This window comes from Emys orbicularis, chromosome 17 (assembly GCF_028017835.1).
Source record: "Emys orbicularis isolate rEmyOrb1 chromosome 17, rEmyOrb1.hap1, whole genome shotgun sequence".
NCBI lineage: Eukaryota > Metazoa > Chordata > Testudines > Emydidae > Emys > Emys orbicularis.
In genome coordinates this window covers 23,370,200-23,390,619 of record NC_088699.1, presented here as the reverse complement: position 1 = coordinate 23,390,619, position 20,420 = coordinate 23,370,200, and the positions used below count along the sequence as shown (strand labels likewise).

The 20,420-nt window shown below is 58.8% G+C and overlaps 1 protein-coding gene across 1 annotated transcript; it reads left to right on the top strand.

Moving 5' to 3' along the window:
* Positions 1 to 7,281: 7,281 nt before the first annotated feature.
* LOC135891047 (protein FAM170B-like) lies at positions 7,282 to 10,552 on the top strand. The gene is made up of 2 exons (XM_065418536.1): positions 7,282 to 7,465; positions 9,768 to 10,552. The coding sequence occupies exons 1-2, from the start codon at positions 7,282 to 7,284 to the stop codon at positions 10,550 to 10,552; spliced, it is 969 nt and encodes a 322-aa protein (XP_065274608.1).
* The last annotated feature ends 9,868 nt before the right edge of the window (positions 10,553 to 20,420 follow it).

Sequence of the window (20,420 nt, the reverse complement as noted above, 5' to 3'; positions counted from 1 at the left end):
CCAATGGCACGTGGCTTTGAAAAGCCACAGGGGAACTAAAGTCCCAGAGCTTGTCTGCAGGGGGAGATTCACTGGCATTATCATACCAGTATACTTATAGTGGATCAGGATGTGAACTGAACTAAACTTGAATTAAGGCCAATTTTATTCCAAATTAGAGTGTGAACATAGGGGATTAATCCAGTTTAACTAATCCAGTTTTAATTCACACCTTTACTGGAACCAGATTAATGTTCCTGTGTAGACGAGGCCCAAGATAAAAGCAAATGAGCTGCCAGTCTTCAAATACAGTAAGGAGAGATCCTTAAAGTCCCTCCTGGAAAATCTAGCTTTGATTTCGAGTAAGATAATGGCAGAAATAATGCGTGGAGGCCTCAAGGATGATGGGACCATGAGCAAACGACAGCGCTGGGGTTAGGTGAGACAGGCTGTGCCCACAGCTGAGGAGGCGGTCAAGATTTCATACAGTGACTAGTGATTTTGAGGGCCCATCTTCAGACACATGCAAGAGGCCTTATTTTCAGTGCTTATTTTCACCCTCTGAAAATCGGGCCTCTTTAAACTGTGTCCAGTTGGGGCCCAAAAATCGAGGGACCCAAAATCGCTGGGCACTTTTGAAAGTCTTGGCTGGGTGTCTGAGCCAATCGTGCCCAGGGATTAAAAACGGCGCTGGTCCCTGCACTAAGAGGTGCCACAGCAGACCGATGGACTCTGAGGTGGCATCGCGGGAACCTCTGAACCGCGGGGAAGTGCCGCATGGTGACTTGCTCTCCCTCTCAGACATCACTGGCAACATTAGCCATCCCGAGTGAGTTCATAGTGTTCTACAGGAATGTGTATTGTACAGCGTAGGGGCCCATCTCTGTCACCTCCCCTAGTGACATAGAGCAGGGGATAAATGGCAGGACACCACAGCAGCAGCGGAGGCCAAGCTGGGAGGGGTGGGTAGCCCCAGGGAGGAGAGAGAGCGGAAGGAGAGCTGGAGCCATGGGCAGAGAATGGAGATCCCGCCTGAGACAGTGAGGGAACGCAGGGCGCGCTCTCAGGAGTTGCCCTGTCTCTCGAAGGACATCCACGCTGTAGATCCACCTTCTGTCAAAGCAGGTGAGCCCGTGGGTGCCAGGGAGAGCCCGGACGGCAGAGGTGGGAGAGGAGAGCGCTGGCGGGGGGAGAGGGGGGGTTGCATTGCAATAAACCACCAGGGAATGACAAGCTCACAGACTTGTAGGTAGCAAAGCCAGGGACCGGGGCAGCGAAGGGTCTTCACTTGCGGGGACAGGAGAGTCTGGCTCTCCAGGTGAGTGTGGTGGGTCCTGGCCTCCTGCCTCTGGCAGACGCACCGGACCGCCCCTGGTTCCACATGGAGCCTGGCTGGTTGCTGGTCTCCCTGGGGCGGGGAGCTGGCGGGATGCTGGAATCAGAGGCAGATGGGTGACCGTCACCGCGGGGCAGCCCCCTGCAGAGCCCCAGGAAAGCCAGCAGTGCCTGGCCCTAGGGCAGGAGAGGCCAGTGGGCAGCTAGTGACCCTGTGCTGGAGGAGCTGAGCTGGCCGGTGGCGGCAATGCTGCGGAGAGGCAGGGATGGGACTCTCAGAGTCTGCTGCTCTGCTGGTCAGTCTCTCCAGGGGAGCAGAGCCGTGGACTGGGGACCTGGCTAGCAGGGGCGTAGCCAGGTTCTAAGAGCAGGGGGAGCGAACACACACAAAAAGGCGCCACCCGCTGCAAAATGCTTCAAGATGCTCAGAGAGAAGCATAAGTACAAAGTACTATGATGAAGGACCCGTGTCATATCCTTGTAAGTGCCCCCTGCTGGCCACCCACTAACATTGCTGTGAGGGGCATTCAAGCCTATGAGCGCTTTATCCCTGGGATAAAGAACAGAATCCAGCCACTGCCCCAATCTCGGGATCCCTAGGCCCACCCTTAGGGCACAGACTTTGGTGCATGTTGGAAGCTGCTATCCAGCTACCTAGTCCCTCTGGTTGCTTCCCTGACCCCTCTGACTTCCTGATATTTAAACACACCTCTCTCCCAGATCTCCAAAAGGTGTGATGTGTCAGTTTTAGCATTTGTCACGGAGTGTGGGGGGACACAAGGCCCTGCACCCCCGGCTTCCTGCGATTCACCATGACTCTCAGCCAGCCAGTAAAGCAGGTGGTTTATTTAGACGACAGGAACACAGTCCAAGACAGGGCTTGCAGGCACAGACAACAGGACCCCCCTCAGTTAGGTCCATCTTGGGGTCTCCCGGCACCCTAGCCCCCTTGGGAGGTCAGAGCCCCGTCTGCCTCCCAGCCATGTCACCAGCCAGCTCTTCCCTCTCTCTTCAGCGACCCCTCCCACAGCCTTTGTTCAGTTTCCCGGGCAAAGGTGTCACCTGGCCTCTAACCCCTTCCTGGGTTCCCACGTTACATGCTCCGGTGTCTTCCCTCAAGACCAGTCTCCCATCCCCCAGTGCAGACTGTCCTAGCCAACCTCCCCTGCCTTCCCAGCCAACACTCCCCACTCAGCATTCAAAGACCACATTAAGAACAGTCCCAGTTTGTCACAGCATTGAACCCCTCGGGGACATGCAGTAGTTGTGAAGAGCGAGACACTTTCCTGAGAGTCTAACACATGAATGCACTTTTATACTTAATCATGTAGAGCACAGGAGAGCGCAGATCATACAAAACAATCAACACTAAACTCATGTTCCTCACCGCTCCAGGGCATTCTCTGGGCTGGGGTCCAAGTCCCTCGGCTTGTCTGCAGTCCTTGGGCTCAGGAAAGTGGGCATGAGGCTGCTACATACTGAGGAGTGCTCCAGTCCTTTAAAAAAAAAACAAAAAAGGACTGGAACATGCTTCCAATGCCACCGCTAAGTGATACTGGCAGTACCCAAATGCCATTGCAGCTCTTCAAGAAGGTGCTAGAATGGCGTTCCGGAGTGTTCCGGCACAATTCAAGCCCCGGTGCTGAGTGACCTCTCTCGCTGGAGCCCCGTTACCTAGCTTCTGTAACCTTGCTCTTTCCTGCCCAGTGCTTTCTCTTCCTGTAGGACTCCTATTCGTTCTGCTCCTGGTACAGTTTTCCAATGCTCCTACCTTCCCTCCCCTTCCCTCCTAGAGTCAGCTAAACTGGTTTCCTAAGGGTGCAGCTCACTCATTATCCCAGATGTTTACATCTGAATAGTGTCGTTAAGTCCTAAGCACCTTCTTAATGCATCTGTTGGGTGCATATGTGCTCCAGGGCCTGTCAGCAGTACTGGCTCCACTGGTAGAGAGACATTCACAATACAGCAGGTTTGCATAATCAGCTTCACAATATCAAGCAGCATTCATAAATTGTGCAGATCGAGCCCTAATCCATCACAGGAGGATCCTATGGGACATAGGTGATGCTCAAAGGATAGCTCTTCTATGGCCAAAGAGGAATGAGAAGCAAGCATAGCCATATAAAAAGGTACACTAAGTACTAAAGACTAATAGGGAGTGATATTTAGAAAAAACAGGAAAGCAGCAAGACTTAGGGCCAATAAGCCCCGAAGTCTGCTTTCAGTTACCCCCAGGCCTCCCCAGTCTCATGTTGGGGATATGGAAGAATAACCAGTTCAGTGTTACAGCCCACAATGTAGATCCCCCCTGACCTGGGCCAAAGAGGGCCATGCTTCCAGAGAACCTCGTTCGCTGTGTCACCAGGGGCTCAGGGACGCAAGCGGGGGCCAGGCACCTCCCACAAACTCTGCAGTCTTGTCTCAGCGTGCCCAATAAAGAGCTCTCCCCCTCCCTGCCCCTCTTGGACCCCTTCCCAAATCCCCGCCCCAACTCCACCCCCTCCTTGCCCGTATTGGACCCATCCCCAAATCCGCGCCCTGGCCCCACCTCTTCCCCAGCATGCCCCATTCCCCCTCCTCCCCTCTCCCTCCCAGGCTTGCCGCGAATCAGCTGCTCAAGCGCTGGGAGCCAGGGGGAGAAGCAGAACGCTGCAGCGCCCTCAGGGGAGGAGGCGGAGGTGAGCTAGGGGGCAGGGTGGGGACTGGGGAGCTGGGCTGCCCGTGGGTGCTCCAGCCCTGGAGCACCCAGGGAGTCGGCGCCTAAGGCGCCACTTTGGGAGAATGTGCAGTGGGGGAGCGGCCGCTCCCCCTGCTCCCCCCCAGCTACGCTCCTGTGGCTAGCACTTCCTGGCCAACATTGGGTCAGTCATGCCCCCCACTTCTCCACAGGGGCAGGCACCTCTGTGCATGGGGTTCGCCCCTCCCCCAGCAGCACTATCTTCCCACAAACCCCTTGAAAGGGGAGCTGAAGACAGGCTTCTGTGGAAGTGGGGGTGCTGGTGCCCCAGAGCCGGTGCCCGGGCGCAAAGCCCAATGCAGATGACCCCAGTGTCCCACAGGACCCATGACCTGCTGGGACTGTCCCCTGGAGGGCGCTAACCCTGCCCTGACAGAGCAGGTCAGGAGTTGTTCCTCATGGGTGTGGTGCTGGACTTTCTCCCAGCGGGGAGGGGGGTGCTCTGGCCCAACACCGCCCCCTCCCCATGGCAGGCGTTTCTAACTGGACCCCTCAGGCAGGCGGCCGGGCACACGTGTGACCAACTCTGGGCACATGCTATCTCCAGGCTGGCCGACAGCAATCGGCAGAACAGCCAATGGGCCCCCTGGAAAGGGATGGCTGAGGTTTTTGGGCGGTGCTGCCGGCTGCGCTTCTGGGCGTGCCCTTCTGGCTCGGCCAGGGCGTTCACGTGCCCACCCGGCTGCCTTCGCCGCAGCCAGTACCACCCCGTGCGTCCCTGGGAGCCCTGCAGCCCACCCACGTGATTTAAAAGGGCCCAGGGCCATGGTCGGTGGGTATCAAAGGCAGGGGGAGGATGTACCTCCCCAACAGACTTGTGTGGCCCTGCCCACACTCAGGCCCCTTCCTGCTTCCTGGGCTGTGCTGCTGGGGGCTCTTCCCCCCGTGGCCGGGGCCCCAAGCGGGGGGGGGTAAGGGGAACCGGCCTGTGCTCTGGGGATGGGGGTGGGGTCGTCTCCCGCTCACCCTCCCTCCTGGCACTCTGGGGCTGGCAGCACTCGGGCGGCCTGGGGGTGTGTAAGGGGGGGGGCTGGCTGCTACGCCAGGAGGGGGGGGGGGGCACAGCTTCCCTCATGCCACCCAGGGAACCCCCCCACTGGTGCCGTCCTGCAGCAGCGCGGAGATCACCCTTGTTATTGCACATACCCCTTGCTCGGGACAGGTTGGCCGTGAGGAGCTTTGCACCCAGCATTCAGAGCTGCAGGCAAAGTGCCACCGTGACCAGCCAGCAGTGGGGAGTCCACAGAGGAGGGACAGGCTGAGGAGCTGGGTCCTTCTGAAGTCTGAGCAGTTCTTGGCGGAAGGCACACTGCAGGCAGAGGCGGTCCGGGCCTTGTGGGAAGCTGCATTCTGCGCTGAGCCCTGCACTTTGGGCAGGACGCAGGGTTGGGGAGAGTTCGAGAACAGCCACCGGGATCAAACGCCTGGGCAGTAAAACCTCTCAGGAAAGGACAAGGCCGGGGGGTGGCCGGTCTGCAGCAGAGGGCCCAGGGGAATTGCAGCCATCTGCAGATCTGCGGGGAAGTCTTGTGAAAAGGACGGGGGCTGATCCTGCCTCCTGGCCAACGAGCACAGAAACAGAGTCCAGCGACTGCAGCAAGGATAATGGAGGTTAAATATCAGGAAAACCTGCAGGACTCCAGGAGCAGAGCAGGGGACTAGACAAGCACCTGGCGTGTGAACCTCCACTTCAGGGACGCGAGAGCCCCGGCCCCACCCTTTCCGCCCGAGGGCCCCCTCCACCCTGCATCTTCCACACCCCCTCACCCGCCGGAGCCCTGAGGCTCCACCCCCGCCCCCAGCGCAGCCAGAGGAGCCTTGGCTGAACCATCCCAGCTGCCCCTGGCCACCGGCTGGCACTGGCCACCCTGCGCCAGCTGCCCCAAGCTCCAGGCCACTGATCTGAGCTTAATCCCCACCAGCTTATACCTGCCACCCATGCACAGAAATCTACCAGACAGACGCACATGGCACCTGCTTTGTCAGGATGAGGACACTGCTCAAAGACAACTAGAAACCTGGCAGAACCCATCAGCTGACAGGTTTGAAAGACACCTTTGATTTTCCCAACAGATGCAGGAATTGGCAAGGAGCAGAACCCCCCCACCTGCCACACCCAAGCAGAAACCTTTCTGCTGCTAGAAATACACCAGGCCGATGCACATGGCGTACGTCAGCAGCAGATGCCAACACCTGAAGATATGCAATCAGTTCAGAGAGAACTAGGAGTTTTATGGATCTGTCAACATTTCTTCCACGCCTCGGATATGTACGTGACCCCGAGACGACTACGGGACAAAGCTGCAGGCTGGACATGGGCGCTTTAGCATGATGTAGCCTGCAACGTATCAAGGAGCAGGTGACCAACTATCCCACCATGAAATACTAGGATGTGAATGGAGAGACAGCCTGGCAGTGGAATGGGGCTCGGGGTCTCACTCCTACAACAGGGAGAGACGGCAGCTTTCACACCAAGGTCGCTGTCGCCAACAGAACAAGGAAACGCCCAGTGGAAAAGGAATATTGTGCAGTAATATTCACAGGTGATCAGGAAACCGTTTGAGTAATGTCAGGTGGGGGTTGCCAGGCCTGGAGCAGAGGTCCCAGCCACGCGCCTCTGCGCAAACATCAACTCCCCTCCTAGGGGGTCAGAGTTAACCCCTGGAACGACCACCACACATAACAGCACAACACTGTTCTGTGACCCGGGCAAAGCCCGGAGCAGACCCAGGCCAGGATCCCCAGTAGGGGCACGCCTGGCTCGACACACACAGACTCTCTGCCCCGTGCCAATGCAACCCCCTCCCCCTGGGGTCAGCCCAGCCGGCCCGTGATCTGGATGGTGCTGGTGGGCTGGGTGAGCTCAGCCTGGTGGGTCGGTTACTGGTCTCAGCTCCTGTCTGCTGAAGGCTGAGAGTTTACACAAATCCCCTTTTGCCAGCAGCCGGCTCTCCTGCCAGCAGCTCCCGCCCTGCCCCAGCTCAGGGCTCCTGTCCTGCAGCTTCTCTGTTTTCTTTCCAAATTTCCCAGGCTGCCCCACACCATTCGTTCAAACCCCCACCCCCAGGGTCAGAGTTAACGCTGTGTGTTTGAGTGGCACTCCCCCAGCCAATCAGGTTTTTTCAGTGTAGCCTGGGGGGCGGGAGCTCTCTCCCAGCTTCACACCAGAAAGTGACTATACACCAGCTGGTGGCCCCCAAGGGCCTGCCCTACATGCGGCTGATACCGCGATGCCACAGCTCTTAGCCATCAGCTACGAGAAAGGGGCTGGGATGTGCATCACCGACTTCTTACCCAGGGCATTTACTCTGGCAGTTTCCGCTCAGAACCACGTCCATTCCCTGCAGCCTGGCTGCGGGGGTGGGGGGGAAGGAGGAGAACAGCTGCACTGCACAGCTGGAAAGGCGCCCCCTGGTGGGTGCCTGGGGCAAGGCCCCTCCAGCTAGAAGACCTGCCCTTCACCAGAGGCAGCTGGGTTGGGATCCCCCCCACAGCTCTGCCCCAGGGGCCTTGGCCGGTCTCTGACTTACAACAGGACTGGATGGGAACTGCAAGGAGAGAATCTCCCCAGAAGAAAAGATTCAGTATTAACGTCCCAGAGACTGGGGAGACCTTGGTGCCTCTGTCGGCGATGGGGCCATCCTTAGGCCAGAGTGCCCAGGGCTGGGGAGCTCAAGGACAGGGGGGCAGGTGTATCGGGGTGTGAGGAGCCACTGGTGGACATCACACTTCTGACCAGGGGTTCAGGTCCCTTGGGACTGGAATTGGAGGTGGGGTTGGGTGCAGGTGGTAGTTACATGGCATTGGCTGGGGTTGGCATGAGTTAAGCCTTGAGAGGCCTTTGTTGATTTGGTGTCTCTTTAGAGGACAGCTAGATCCTGGTGGGGGTCTCAGAGGCCTCCAGGGGGAGGAAGAAAAGCAGCCAGGAGCCACCATTAGGTGGCTCCTGACCAGGGTACGCTTGGCCCCCCATCTCTTCTTCCCCACATGGAGCCTGCAGCTCTATTTGTGGGGGCAGGGTGGGGTGAATGGCGGCACAGCAAGGAGGCCTGCCTGGGGCATGTGGGCAGCGGAGAGTGGTGGTTTGGGGGATTAAAACGGGCTGGGGGAGGCATCTCAAAGGAGCTCTGTGCTGGGGCCGGGCTGCCTACGGTGTGCTGGGTTCGGAGTTGCTGTCTGTCTATTTGTGTTTGTCTGTTTAGACTGGCAGCTCATCGGGGCAGGGACCGTCTCTCACTCTGGTGTGGGCAGCTCCAAGCAATGGCCCTGGTCCTGACTGGGCCTCTTGGCGCTACCGTAACCCAAATCAACACTAATATGAATGGTCCTGCTCTTCAGTCTGTGCCAGCACAAAGCCAGAGGCTGATATGGCACCACCCTCCCTGATCGGACCCCGGATGGGCCCGCCCAGGCCTTGTGCAGCATAGACCCAGCTGAGTGGTTTGGCTGGGACCTCATTAACTCGGCCCTCCCTGGACGGGACTCAAGGAGGGTCGGCTGGACCCGAGAGCAGCTCGCACGGAACTGAGCATTGCCAGCTGGGATGACAATGACCTCACCCAGCTCAGAACTTCTGAGCCGTTTGGATCCAAACAGTCTGATGCCGTTTGGATCCAAACAGTCTGATGCCGTTGGGACCAGAACATTCCAGGACTATTTAGACCACAACAGTCTGGTGCCCCTTGGATCAAACCCTTGGCTCAGGTCAATCGTGATCCTGTCTCTGCTGCCTGCACTGTGAGATCTGGAGATTTAGCAGGAGAATTGGACCAGAACCGCCATCCCTTCCCCAGCAGAGACCCAGACCTCCTGGCTGGTGCTGGGACAGAGAATCCAGGAGGTTTCGAGGATTGTGACAGGCACCAGCCTTGGCCCAAGTCCCCAGAGCCAGGACCATGCTGCACAGCCAGGGGCTTCCTGCTGAAGCCCCAGAGACGAATCCTGGAGCTGCCCAGGAAGGGTCAGGTGAGCAGGACGTTCCCTGGGCCCACAGGACACTCGGGGGAGAGGCTGGCAGGGGTCCTAGGTCAAGGATGAACTCAAATTCTCTCTCTGCCTGCCTCAGGGAGGTCTCAAAGGGGGAGGGGGAGAGAAACAGAGACCCCACCAGGGGACAGTGGGGGAAACAGACTCCAAGTGGGGAGAGACAGAGCCCTCTAAATGGTTAAATGGAAAAGAGGAAGGGGGAGACCCAGACATCCCCCCCCCCCCAAGGGTGAAGGAGACACCAGGAAGAGGAGATATCTGGGGGCACGAAATGGCTCTTCCATGTAGAGATGCCAGTGCAGAGTCCTGGGCCCGTGGGGTAACGAGCCTAAGCCAGGGGCCTTGGAGATGGGCACAGCCAGGTCTCAGGCTGCTCCTGGTAACCATGCCAGGGTCATAGATGTCAGGGCTGGGGCAGACCAATGGGGCAGAGCGTCCATCCCCCCCAGGGCCAGGGCAGCATCGACACCGACAGGACGTTGTCTAGGGCTCTGTCCAACCTAGTTGCCAGTGTGCCAAGCAAGGGGGCTCCGGCCCTTCCCTGGGTGCAGCGTGTCAGATCCCTGACTGGTCGCTCCCCTGATATTCGTACTCAGTGAGTCCCCTTCCCGACCCCCTCCCCCTGCCCACAGAGGGCCCCTTTGGGCCTGGGACACAGGGCTGGGAGCCGGAGGGGGACGCACCGCAGGGGGCGATGGCCACAGGAGTTAGGCTTTCATTCTGCTTTCAGAGTCGCAGAGATCAGGGGAGTCGCCCCCTCGTCAGGGGGTCTCTGCCGGGAGCTCCGTTCCTGGGGAAACAGCGGAGCAGGGGGTCTCTGCCTCTGCAGGCCCCAGGGACCCAAACCAGCAGACCTCCACGGCCACATCTGTCACCAGCCACTCCTCCACCCGCGGCGTGCAGCCTGCGGCCTCCAACCGCCTGTGTGCACAGCCCCCAGGGGATCCACCCGGCGCGGGCGTGAAGAGAAAGCGCTCGGCACGTGTCAGAGAGGCCGAGGGGGAGGGAGAAGAAAAGTCCCTGTTCTACATGAAGATCAGGGCCGTGAACGGCGTCTCGGTGGCCTGGGAGACCGGGGCTGGCTTTGGAACCATTAGGAAGCGCCCCCGCATCTTTAAGGCCAATTACAGGGGAGGAGAAAGCTTTGCCGGCTCGGACCTGAGCAGCTCCCACACCAGGTCCGATCTGGGGGACGTGGACCCCGAGTCAGAGAGCGGCGCGGGGGGGCCAGCAGAGGAGGCTCCGCAGCAGCCGATGGGAGCGCCCCCTGAGTGGCTCCTCACCCCCGAGCAGGGCCTGCGCTGCCTGGCCTGCTGCCGAGTCTTCCCCAGCCTGGAGGCCCTGACCCAGCATGTGAAGCAGGGGCTGCGCGAAGGCTTCAGCTGCCGCGTCTACTACCGGGTGCTGGGGCAGCTCAGGGCGGGAGAGCCGCCCCGGAAGAGACGGCGACGTGGGGGCCGCGAGTGCAGCAAGTGTGGGGGAGAGATACGGCGCCCACGCAAGGCTGCCAGATAGGCCTGGCAAGGACGCGCCGGGGGAGCCCAGCTGCTGGCTGAGACCAGAGACGACTCTGGCAGCAGAGACCTCAATACACAGGGTGGCGACCACAGCCAGCAGCGGGTCTGGGCATACACGCCAGTCGCTGCCCCCGGCTAGGAAGCCCTGCCCGCTGCCGGCTTGCCAGCCAGACCCGATCTCCACGTGAGGCCAGGACAACGAGCTCTGGGAGTCGCCGTGATACACCCGGGCCCCTGCTTGGGAAACGCCAGCGCTACGAGCATCAGGGCTGAGAACTGGCAGCTCCAGCAGTGCCAGGCCAACGGCATCCCAGCCCAGCGCGCCAGACCCACACCAGGCTCCCCCCCGGGGCCAACAGGCCGAACCGGAGCTGCCAGGCTCCCTCCCCTCCCCCAGCCCGGCCGGAGGAGCAACCTGCAGCTCCCGCAGCAAGGCCCTGCCGGATACCAGCAGAGCCCCAGACAGCAACGCCGAGCCCCACCCCTCCATAGGGCTCTGGCCGCACCGCACCCAGCCACCAGGGACGGGGAAAGAACTGACGCCATCAGCCAGCCTTCGCCCTGCCGGGACCCAGCCTAAAGCCTTCGCCACCGCCCAGACGTATGGAGGGTCGGTAGCACATCCGCATCCTTAGAGACGCACACGGACTCTGGCCCATCGACGGGAGGAAGGTGATGAGAAGACGTCTCTCTGCAGCATCCCCAGAGACGGACGCACAGGGCGGCTACGACGCACAGCCCCTGAAGGCTGAGCCACGGAGCCAGGAGCTGGGAGCGCACCCCACCGGCACAGACATCAGCTAAGTAACTTACTGCGGGGGTCTCGTCTGGGGGCGGGGGGGAGGACGCCCTAGGTTCCCAGAGCATCTCAGGGGCTTGTGAGCTAGGGCAGGTAGCTAAATGGTCTGGGCAGGGAGCTGGAGGTCAGGAAGGCAGATGTGGTCAAGGGCTCGGTGAGAGAAAGGGGGGTGTGGGCGGGGGCATGGGTCAGGATGGGAGGAAGGGGTGTGTGGGCAGGGACTAGATGGACCCAGCCCATCCTCCCCCCACCCCACAAAATTCACCTCATCCCCTCCCCCTGCCATTACCCCTCCCTCCTTTCTCCCCACCACAAAATCAAAGTCCTCGGCCTCCCACCACGACCAAATCCCTCCCTCCCCTAGGACTCCATCTGGCTCTCACTACCTCCCTGTGACGGGGTTGGGGACTCACCACCGCAGCGCCTCCTACTGGTTGTCTCGGGAATTAGCTCTGTCCAGTGGAGCGCCCCCTCCTGGTGGTGTCCCATCCGTCGTCTTGCCCTCGATTGGCTTCTGAGCCCGCGTCGCTCCCAACTCGCGGTGTCCTCTTCTGGACCACTGCCCTCCAGCAGTGCCCCTTAGTCCGTCCACACCCCCTTCCGGGGCGGGGGGTCAATCAGCAGTCTCTTTATGCCCCCACCACCATGTCCAACCACACACCCCAAAGTCTAATCCCTCTTGTCAGGGATCTGGTGTAGTCTATACTGGCTGCTCCCTATGGCCGATGGCTGGGTGTACTGCAAGGGGGGGAAAAGGGGGACTCAGGCCGACCCACTACTCTGGGTCCCAACCCAGGGTCCCTCTAGTGGCAGCCGTCCTGCCCTCCTTCTCTCCCTCCATCTGTCCACGTCCCTGGGCCGCTTCCCCTTCGGCCCCTCGCACCGGCTAGGCCCTTCCCCTCAGGGCCTGCAGCCTGGCAGACACCGGGCTGGAGTTACCCTCTGCTCCCCCGGGCCTGCCCAGCCCTGCGCTGTCCCGGGTGCTAGTCTCCCAACTCTGGAGCCAGACCTTCCCCTCTCGAAGGCCTGGGACAAACTGCCTCTCCTCTCTCTGAGCAGCCTTCTTATAGGGCTGAGCCTGGCCCTGATTGGCTGTCTCCAATCCGGGCCCGGATTGGCTCCCAATAAGCCCTTCTCTTATTGGCTGACGGACTGCACAGGCGCACTGGCCTGCTGCAGCCTCCTCTAACATGGGGGTGGGGCAGACACCCCCCACACTCCCCCTCCTCCCAGTCCATCCAGCCCACCTCCTCCCCAGTCCCCAAATCCACCTCTCCCCCTTCACTGTCCCACAGAGTCCAGTTCCTGTCTTGCTCTCACCCCAAAATGGTTCTGCCCTTTCCTCCCCTCCCCTCCCCAGCTCCTCTTCCCCCATCCGTTTCCTCTGCACCCCACCCCATGAGCTGGATTCAGCTGTCCCAGGTCCGGCCTTGGCTCCTGACCACGCCACACCTCGACCAGCCACCACGGAGCTAAAGCTCTTACCTGCATCTTCACTAGGAGCAGGTGTAGCTGATCCACATTAGATCCACCTGACCTAAACCCCAGCCCATGTTTTAGTCCAGGCAAAGGGCCGGTGTCCTGCTCAGCGCCAGGCCCAGCTCGGTCAGGTGCTAAATTGAGCGAGAGGGACATAAAAATCTGCTGGGCAGCTTTGACATGCTCAGGCTGGCGCTCAGATGCCAGCTGTAAAGCAGGGGAAACATTCTGTGCTCCAAAGTGCACCAAACGCCACAGCCGCCCGCCCGCCCGCCCTTCAGCTGAGGGGACGAAAGGCTTTCACCAACATTCATTAATGAAGCTTCACGCCCCTTGTCAGGAGTGGTAGCATCCAGAGCCTTGTGCTGCTGACCGGGAAACTGAGGCACAAAGAGGCAAAATGACTCAACCGAGTTCACACAGTCACTCTGGGAATCTGACATTTCTTTGTGCCAGACAAAGGCAGAACCCCTTCCATGCAAAACAGCAACTAACCTGGGAAGGGAAGCAGTGTGTGTGACCATCAGAGTATCCCCCGTTTAGTTTGGCTACTAAGGAGCACAGCCTTAACCCCCTGTTCATATGTTACATTCCATGCAGCTATCCATTGTTATCAAGGGCACTAAGCCCTGTCGGAGGCAGTGTCACCTAGTGGATACAGCTCTGGACTAAGCTGCAGGACACCTGGGTTCTAGTCCTGGCACTAGCCAGCTGTGTGACTTTGGGCAAGTCACTTCCCTGCTGCGTGCCTTAGTTTCCCTGTTTGTACAAAGGGGACACTGACCTCCACTGTAAACTGCTTAGCAATCTATGGATGAAAAGTGCTGTATCACAGCGAGGTATTAGTATTAATTCCTTTTCTCTTCCTCCCAGTTGTGAGCCCCAGCTACTGCCATAAAGACCCCTGTGTTCCAGAAAGAACGTCAACCAAATGCTTCCCGAGTGACCTACTCAGGGTGCCACTTGCCCCCATCCAGCCAGGAGGTAAATATCAGAGTGTGGTCGACGTACCGGGTTGACCAAAACAATCGCTTGCCCTTTATCCACAAACCTGATGATTCTCAGACCCAGTTTTTGGTCTCCACCAACCGTCCCGCTTGGTAGCAGAGTTTTAGTAGCAGAGGCTGTAGTGAGGACTCGCAGGGCTAAGATCATGCTAAAAACACTGTGGAACATTCATATATCAACCTAAAGGAACAGAGTGCATTGTGGGATATGTTGTCCTCGCCTATCTTTATCATGTGTGCAACTTCCTGGGGGATAGGGTGACCAGACAGCAAATGTGAAAAATCGGGACTGTCCCTATAAAATCGGGACATCTGGTCACCCTACTGGGGGAGGGAGCGGGGGTTGTTTGCAAATTAGCAAATAACCAAACAACAATAGTCACTCCCCGAATTAACGAGGTTTGGCTAGAGAGTTACTAAGGGGCAGCTGGCGCTAGGTGGTGCTGTTGGCTAATGGTAATATCTGTAGCAGTGAGACGTTTCTGTACTTCCACAGCGCTGGGCTAGCAGGGACTTGGCCCTGCAGGCAGGAGGCAGGTGCTTTGGCAGAGCTGGGGCAGGGAGGAGAATTGGACTGGCAGAGGATACTCCAACCTCGGACAGCAGTGCATTGGCAGAGCGGGTGGGAGCTGTGCTGGAGTAGCTGGGAGCGTGGCAGGCCGTGGTCATGGTGTATGGACCAGTCTGTGTGGGGGGACCACAGATTGCAATAGCACAAGATGTTGTAGGTCCGATTGAGGTGTGTTGTCAGAGCTGGGGGAGGCAAGTGCCCACAGCAGCAGCCCGGCAGCATCGTGCCTGGGCCCAGGCAGTTCCGTCAGCCTCTTGCGTTCAAGAGACCCGATTTCACTCCAAAGAGGAGAGCATTTCCGGAACAAGTGCCTTCGTTCCCAGCACGCTCACAGTAACTGCCCTGGCCGCATGGCTGCCTGCCATGAGCAGAGTCTGGGTGTGACTCTGCATTTCTTAAGGGAACCTGCCTCACAGCTCTCTCTCTGTTCACAGAGTGACACTCGCACAGGGGAAGGTCCCGGAAGGAAGTCTGCGTTGCTACGGTTTGCGTCCAGGTTGCGGGGCAGACACAGCAGGAGCTGACCACATCCCCAGCTTAACACTCCCCATTCTTATAGCATCGCCGGGTCCTTTGTTAAGGTCAGACGTCGGCAGCTGAAAAGGAGCTTTACATCTTGTATCACAAGATCTCATTCAAACAGGAAAACAACGAAAGGCAGAAGGCAAACTTTGAGCCCTCTTTGACTTCCTCCTGGTGGTTTGAAGCAAAGCAGTCCCACTGAAAGCAACAATTCTCCATTCTTCAGTAGGGGCCCAATCCTGTGACAGTTTTTGTTGTTTCGGCCGGGCAGCGCGGGGGGTGTTTCGGCGGCACGGCGCTGCGGGAGGGTTGGGGCTTTGGGTAGCCCGGTCCGGCGCTCCAGGGGTTTGGGCGGCCAGGCCCCGCCCGGCGCTCCAGGGGTTTGGGCAGCCTGGCGCGGCGGTGGGGGGCGGGGGTTTGAGCGGCCCGGTGCGGCGCTCGGGGGGGGGGGGCGGGGGGGATTGAGCGGCCCGGCGCGGTGCTGGGGGGGCGGTTTGGGCAACCCGGCGAGGCGCTCGGGGGGGGGGGCGGGGGTTTGGGCGGCGCAGCACTCGGGGGGACGGGGGTTTGGGTGGCTCGGCGCTGGAGGGGGCGGGGGTTTGAGCGGCCCGGTGCGGCGCTCGGGGGGGGGCGCGTGGGGGTTTGGGCGGCCCGGCGCGGCGCTGGGGGGGCGGTTTGAGCAACCCGGCGAGGCGCTCGGGGGGGGGGGCGGGGGCTTGGGCGGCCCAGCGCGGCGCTCGGGGGGGGGGCGGGGGTTTCGGCGGCCCGGCGGTTTCGGCGGCCCGGCGCTCGGGGGGGGCGGGGGTTTCGGCGGCGCGGCGCTCGGGGGGGGGTTCGGCGGTGTGGCGCTCAGGGGGGCGGGGTTTGGGCGGTGTGGTGCTGGGGGCGGGGGGGGGTGTTACGGTAGGGCAGCGCTCTTCTTTTTTGCCTGGGGCAGTAAAAAAGTTAGAGCCGGCCCTGCCTGAAGCTCACAGAGACGCAGGGTCTGCAGAGAAAGACTGTTAGCTGGCCCCAGAGGAGCAGGGGTACCAGGGCTAAGTCGGGCCTACCTAAATCTGGAGGGAAATTGTCTACATGGTAAGTTAGTGCGCAGCACGTTAGCATGCTCTAGATTCACACCCTGGCTTGCCGTGCACTAACTCGCCCTGTGGACAAGCCCTGAGAGAGGTGCAGCTCATCCCTGAACTGGGACAGGAACAAACTATCAACTTCCACCCTTTCAGTTTACGGACACTGGTCCAAAATTTTCCATTGCAAGATTTTTTCTGTTGAGAGAAAATGGCCTTTTTCTAGCAAAAAAATCCATTTTCACCTGAATTGTTGGGGGGGGTGGGGTCTGTAGCAATGTGGGACTCACCCCTGCGGCACCTCCTGCTGGTCATCTCAGGGAATTACCTCGCCAGCCTCCGGAGCACCCTCTGCAGGCCAGTGATCTGCCTTACCGCTGTCCCCGTGTCCCTCCCATACCCCAGTGCCCTTTTATCTGGGGTGCTCCCCCTGGCAATGCCCCCACACTCTGCCTCTGGGTCTCCCCTCTCTGGGGAACCCCCAACCCTCTAATCCCCACCTTGCCTCACTGTGGGCTACTGCCAGTCACCAACTAGCCCCCACGCCCTGGGGCGGGCTGCAGTGTCAGCCACTCATCATAGGCAAGGTCAGGTCTGGACCTGTTGCCTCTCTCTGCAACCCAGTGCCTCTATGGGGCCTTGGATAGGGTTACCATACGTCCGGTTTTTCCCAGACATGTCCGGCTTTTTGGTAATCAAACCCCCATCTGGGGGGAATTTCCAAAAAGCCGAACATGTCCGGGAAAAATACTCCCAGTTTTGCCGGCATCCCTGGCTTACCTTACAGCAGGATCCGGCGACTGCTGCTGCTCCCCCCAGACACCTCAGCTCTGTGCAGCTGAAGAGCTGAGCTGCCCGAGCGCTATCGGCTTCACGGTTTGCCGGACAGCCCCCAGACCTCCAGACCCTGCGTCCCCAGCCGGGCGCTTCCCCTCCCGGGCTCCGGCTGCGCTGGGGAAGCGCCCGGCCGGGGGCGCAGCGGGTCTGGAGGTCTGGGGGCTGCCCGGCAAACCGTGAAGCCGGTAGCGCTCGGGCAGCTGTTTCGCGTGGCTGGGAGGGAGGAGGGGGAATGCGGGATGCTCAGGGGAGGGGGCAGAGTTGGAGCTGGAACTTTGGGGGAGGGGCAGAGTTGGGGAGGGGAAGGGGGCGGGGCCAGGGTCCCATGGAGTGTTCTCTTTTTTAAACCTTAAGTATGGTAACCCTAGCCTTGGGCAAGGCCCTGCAGCCTGGGGAGTTGTCAGCCTGGAGCTCCCCTGCCCCTCTGGCCTTTCCCCAGCCCTGCCTCACTCTGGGTACCCTGAGCTTCCCAGCAGCCAGGCCACGCCACCCCTCCCCGCCCCAGCCTCCCTGGAGGCAGAGAGAGTCTGTCTGCTCCTGGCCCACTGTCCTCTTATAAGGGCCAGCTGTGGCCTGATTGGGGTGTGGCCACAGCTGTGGCTACTTCCCCAATCAGCCCAGGTTTCAGAGCTGCAGCTGCAGGGAGCAGAGGGGGTTGTATGGGTCAGGAGTTCTGGGGGGGGCCTGTCAGGGGTTGAGGAGCGGTTGGATAGGCGTGCAGTCCTGGGGGTCTGTCTAGGGGCAGGGATGTGGATAAGGGTAGGGACAGTCAGGGGACAGGTAGGGGGTAGGATCCTAGGGGGGCAGTCAGGGGACAAGGAGCAGGGGGGGTTGGAGGTTCTGAGGGGGGCAGTCAGGGGGCGGGAAGTAGGAGGGAGTGGATGGGGGCAGGATGGGGGTGGGGCTAGGGCAGGGTGGGACTCCCTCGGTGCACACCCTAATGAAATGGGCTGCGCACGCCTATACGCCTATGTGTATAACATCTGTATCCTATATGGCAAGGTAGTATTTGAGCAGTTATATTGTAAGCCTCTGTAATTGTATAAATCACCTGACTGGAGAGAGAGATTAACTAGTGTGATGGACGGATCTGCAACTGAAGGTGTTACGTCCTGCTTAGCAAGAAAGGCCCATTGACACCAGATGGACTATTGTGGACAAAGGACAAAAGACTTTGTTGCTCTGCTCTTCCCCCCTCCCAATGAAGATGAGTCATGCAATTGGATTCCTCACATCAGTTGAGTTTGCAACTCAGAGCACATGAGAGGAGGGGGGATAAAACCCCTAACAAGGAGGCACTGATTATCTTTGTGCTGCTTGGAGTCTGGGGGGGGCAAGGTTTGTTAGGCATAAGCAAGAGATCCCCAGTTGCTTAGTCTTAAAGGACATATAGAGCTTGCTTATTATAGACTTCTATTACCTTTCGAAACTTAAGATTGTAACTCATTTGTGTGTGTATGTTTACCTGCTTTAACCTTGTAAATAACCCTCTAGTTTCCTTTTCCTATTAATAAATCCCTATATAGTTTATTATAGGATTGTCTACAAACGTTGTCTTTGGTATGAGATTTAAGGTACAATTGATCTGGGGTAAGTGACTGGTCCTTTGGGACTGGGAATAACCTGAATATTGCTGCGTCTGATGAAGTGGGCATTCACCCATGAAAGCTTATGCTCCAATACATCTGTTAGTCTTAAAGGTGCCACAGGACTCTCTGTTGCTTTTTACGGAATATTGCTGTGATTCTTGGTGTAAGGGACCATCTATCACAAGGGTAGCTCACCTGGGTGGCCAGACAGATTGGAGTACACACGGGGACTGTCTGTGACTCCATGGTTAGGCTCTTTTAGTGCCTGAGGAGTTTGCACTTGATGGTTGGTTGGTGAAATCTAAGGGTAGAACTCACAGCCAGTTTGGGGTTTGTGCCCTGGGGTTGGTACGCAGGCTCTTGGGGCCTGGCAGGCACCATGACAGAGATTAGCTGTAGGGGTAACAGTTTACAGAGGTGCTGAGACAGGTTTTCTAACCTTAGCAGTAGATGGGGCTGTGACCGCAGCATTGCTCAGCCCAGGCATTCGAGCACCACTAGTCAGCCTGGCTTCAAAACCATGAGATTTTTTTCTTAGAGTTACACCTGTCTCCCATCCCCGTAGTGTTGGAGCATCCCCCAGTCTCTACAGTATTTACCCTCACAGCACCTCGTGCGGCAGGGCTGGTATCTCCATTGGACAGCTGGGGAGCTGAGGCTGAGACAGACTAAGGCCCAGACGCTCAAAGGTGTTTAGACTCAATGGAAATTAGGTCCCACAGGGAGTCTGCGGCAGCGCACGGGGCCTGAAGCCAGTCTCCCTGGGTCCCAGGCTGGAGCGCTGACCTAGGCCCACCGCCGCTGTCTTTTATTTGCCTTCTGCTTTTGAACCTCGAGGGGTCACGTTTCAAAGAAAAACGAAAGCCGAGAGTCCCCTGGGATCACAGGAGTCTGGGAGCTGGGGCTTTAAGCAAAAACACCAAAATCATGAGCTGCCCGTGCTGTGACACTGGTTTTGTAAATGAATAGACCCTCTGGTGATATCTCCAGTTGGATTCTCACCTAAGCTTTGCCCCTGTTACGATACCGCCTCCCAGCGATGTTCTTACACTACGTCATTGCAGGGCTGCCCCGGGGATCTTCCTTAAAGGGTTAAAAAAAACATTGCCACTTTGAGCTGAACGCCGCAAACCGTGCCGGTGCCCGTTCCGCTGCAGCCTTGTCTGCACTATTGCTACAGTAACCCACAGTCACATGGTGTCTCTGTCCCCCTCTAGTGGCCAAGCCATATACAGAGGTTTACGTCCCCTCCAGCGCTTGGGTTAACACAGCTGGGTCCTTTAACATGAGCAGCGACCAATCCTGCTTTTAGAGTCTCTCGGATATCAGCTGCGAACGCTGTTTTAAGCGCTCTATCCATGATACCTACTCTGAGCAGGGACAGCTAACACGGTGTGTAAAAAAAGCCAGCAGCCCACCTACCCTCAAGCTCCCACGGCCGCTATGACCCATGGGGCTGGCCCGGTGCTGGTGGGAAGTGTTTGCAAACTTTCCCTGGCTCAGACAGAGTTAAGGAAATACAGAAACCAGGATCCCGACATGAACGTAAATCCCGACCGATTGCGACTTAAACTCACTGCTCGCAAAAACGTATTGGTGACGGGGGGAGCGGAAAAGCCCCCGACAGCTCGTGCCCTCGCAGCTAACGGCTGCTGCATAAGGACCACAAAGGCAGCAGGCCCGGAAAGAATTTGTACCACCAGTGTCAGAGGTCATTGCATCTGGGAGGCAGCAGTGCCAGCAGATGCGCTGTATTTACACAGGCAGTCACTAGAGGGCGCTGGCGCCATTGTATTGTTGCCTTGAACCTGTTGCCCAAAGCACCTTACACTTAGGCTGAGATTCATTTTTACCATTGCCACAGGCTGGGTCCTGCCATTTGGACTGTCGGGGGTGTGCGGGGCTATGATGACTGTGATGCCGGACGCAAACCCCTCCTAAACACGCAGCACGCTCCCTGCACCATCCAGCTGCCCACAGTGCCCCTCTGCAGAC

Bases quoted from the DNA above. Each gene is read 5' to 3' on its own strand.
- LOC135891047 (XM_065418536.1), top strand. From the start codon at position 7,282: ATGCCACAGCTCTTAGCCATCAGCTACGAGAAAGGGGCTGGGATGTGC. The intron at 7,466-9,767 runs GTGGGTGCCTGG...TTCTGCTTTCAG, and splicing joins AGCTGGAAAGGCGCCCCCTG to AGTCGCAGAGATCAGGGGAG.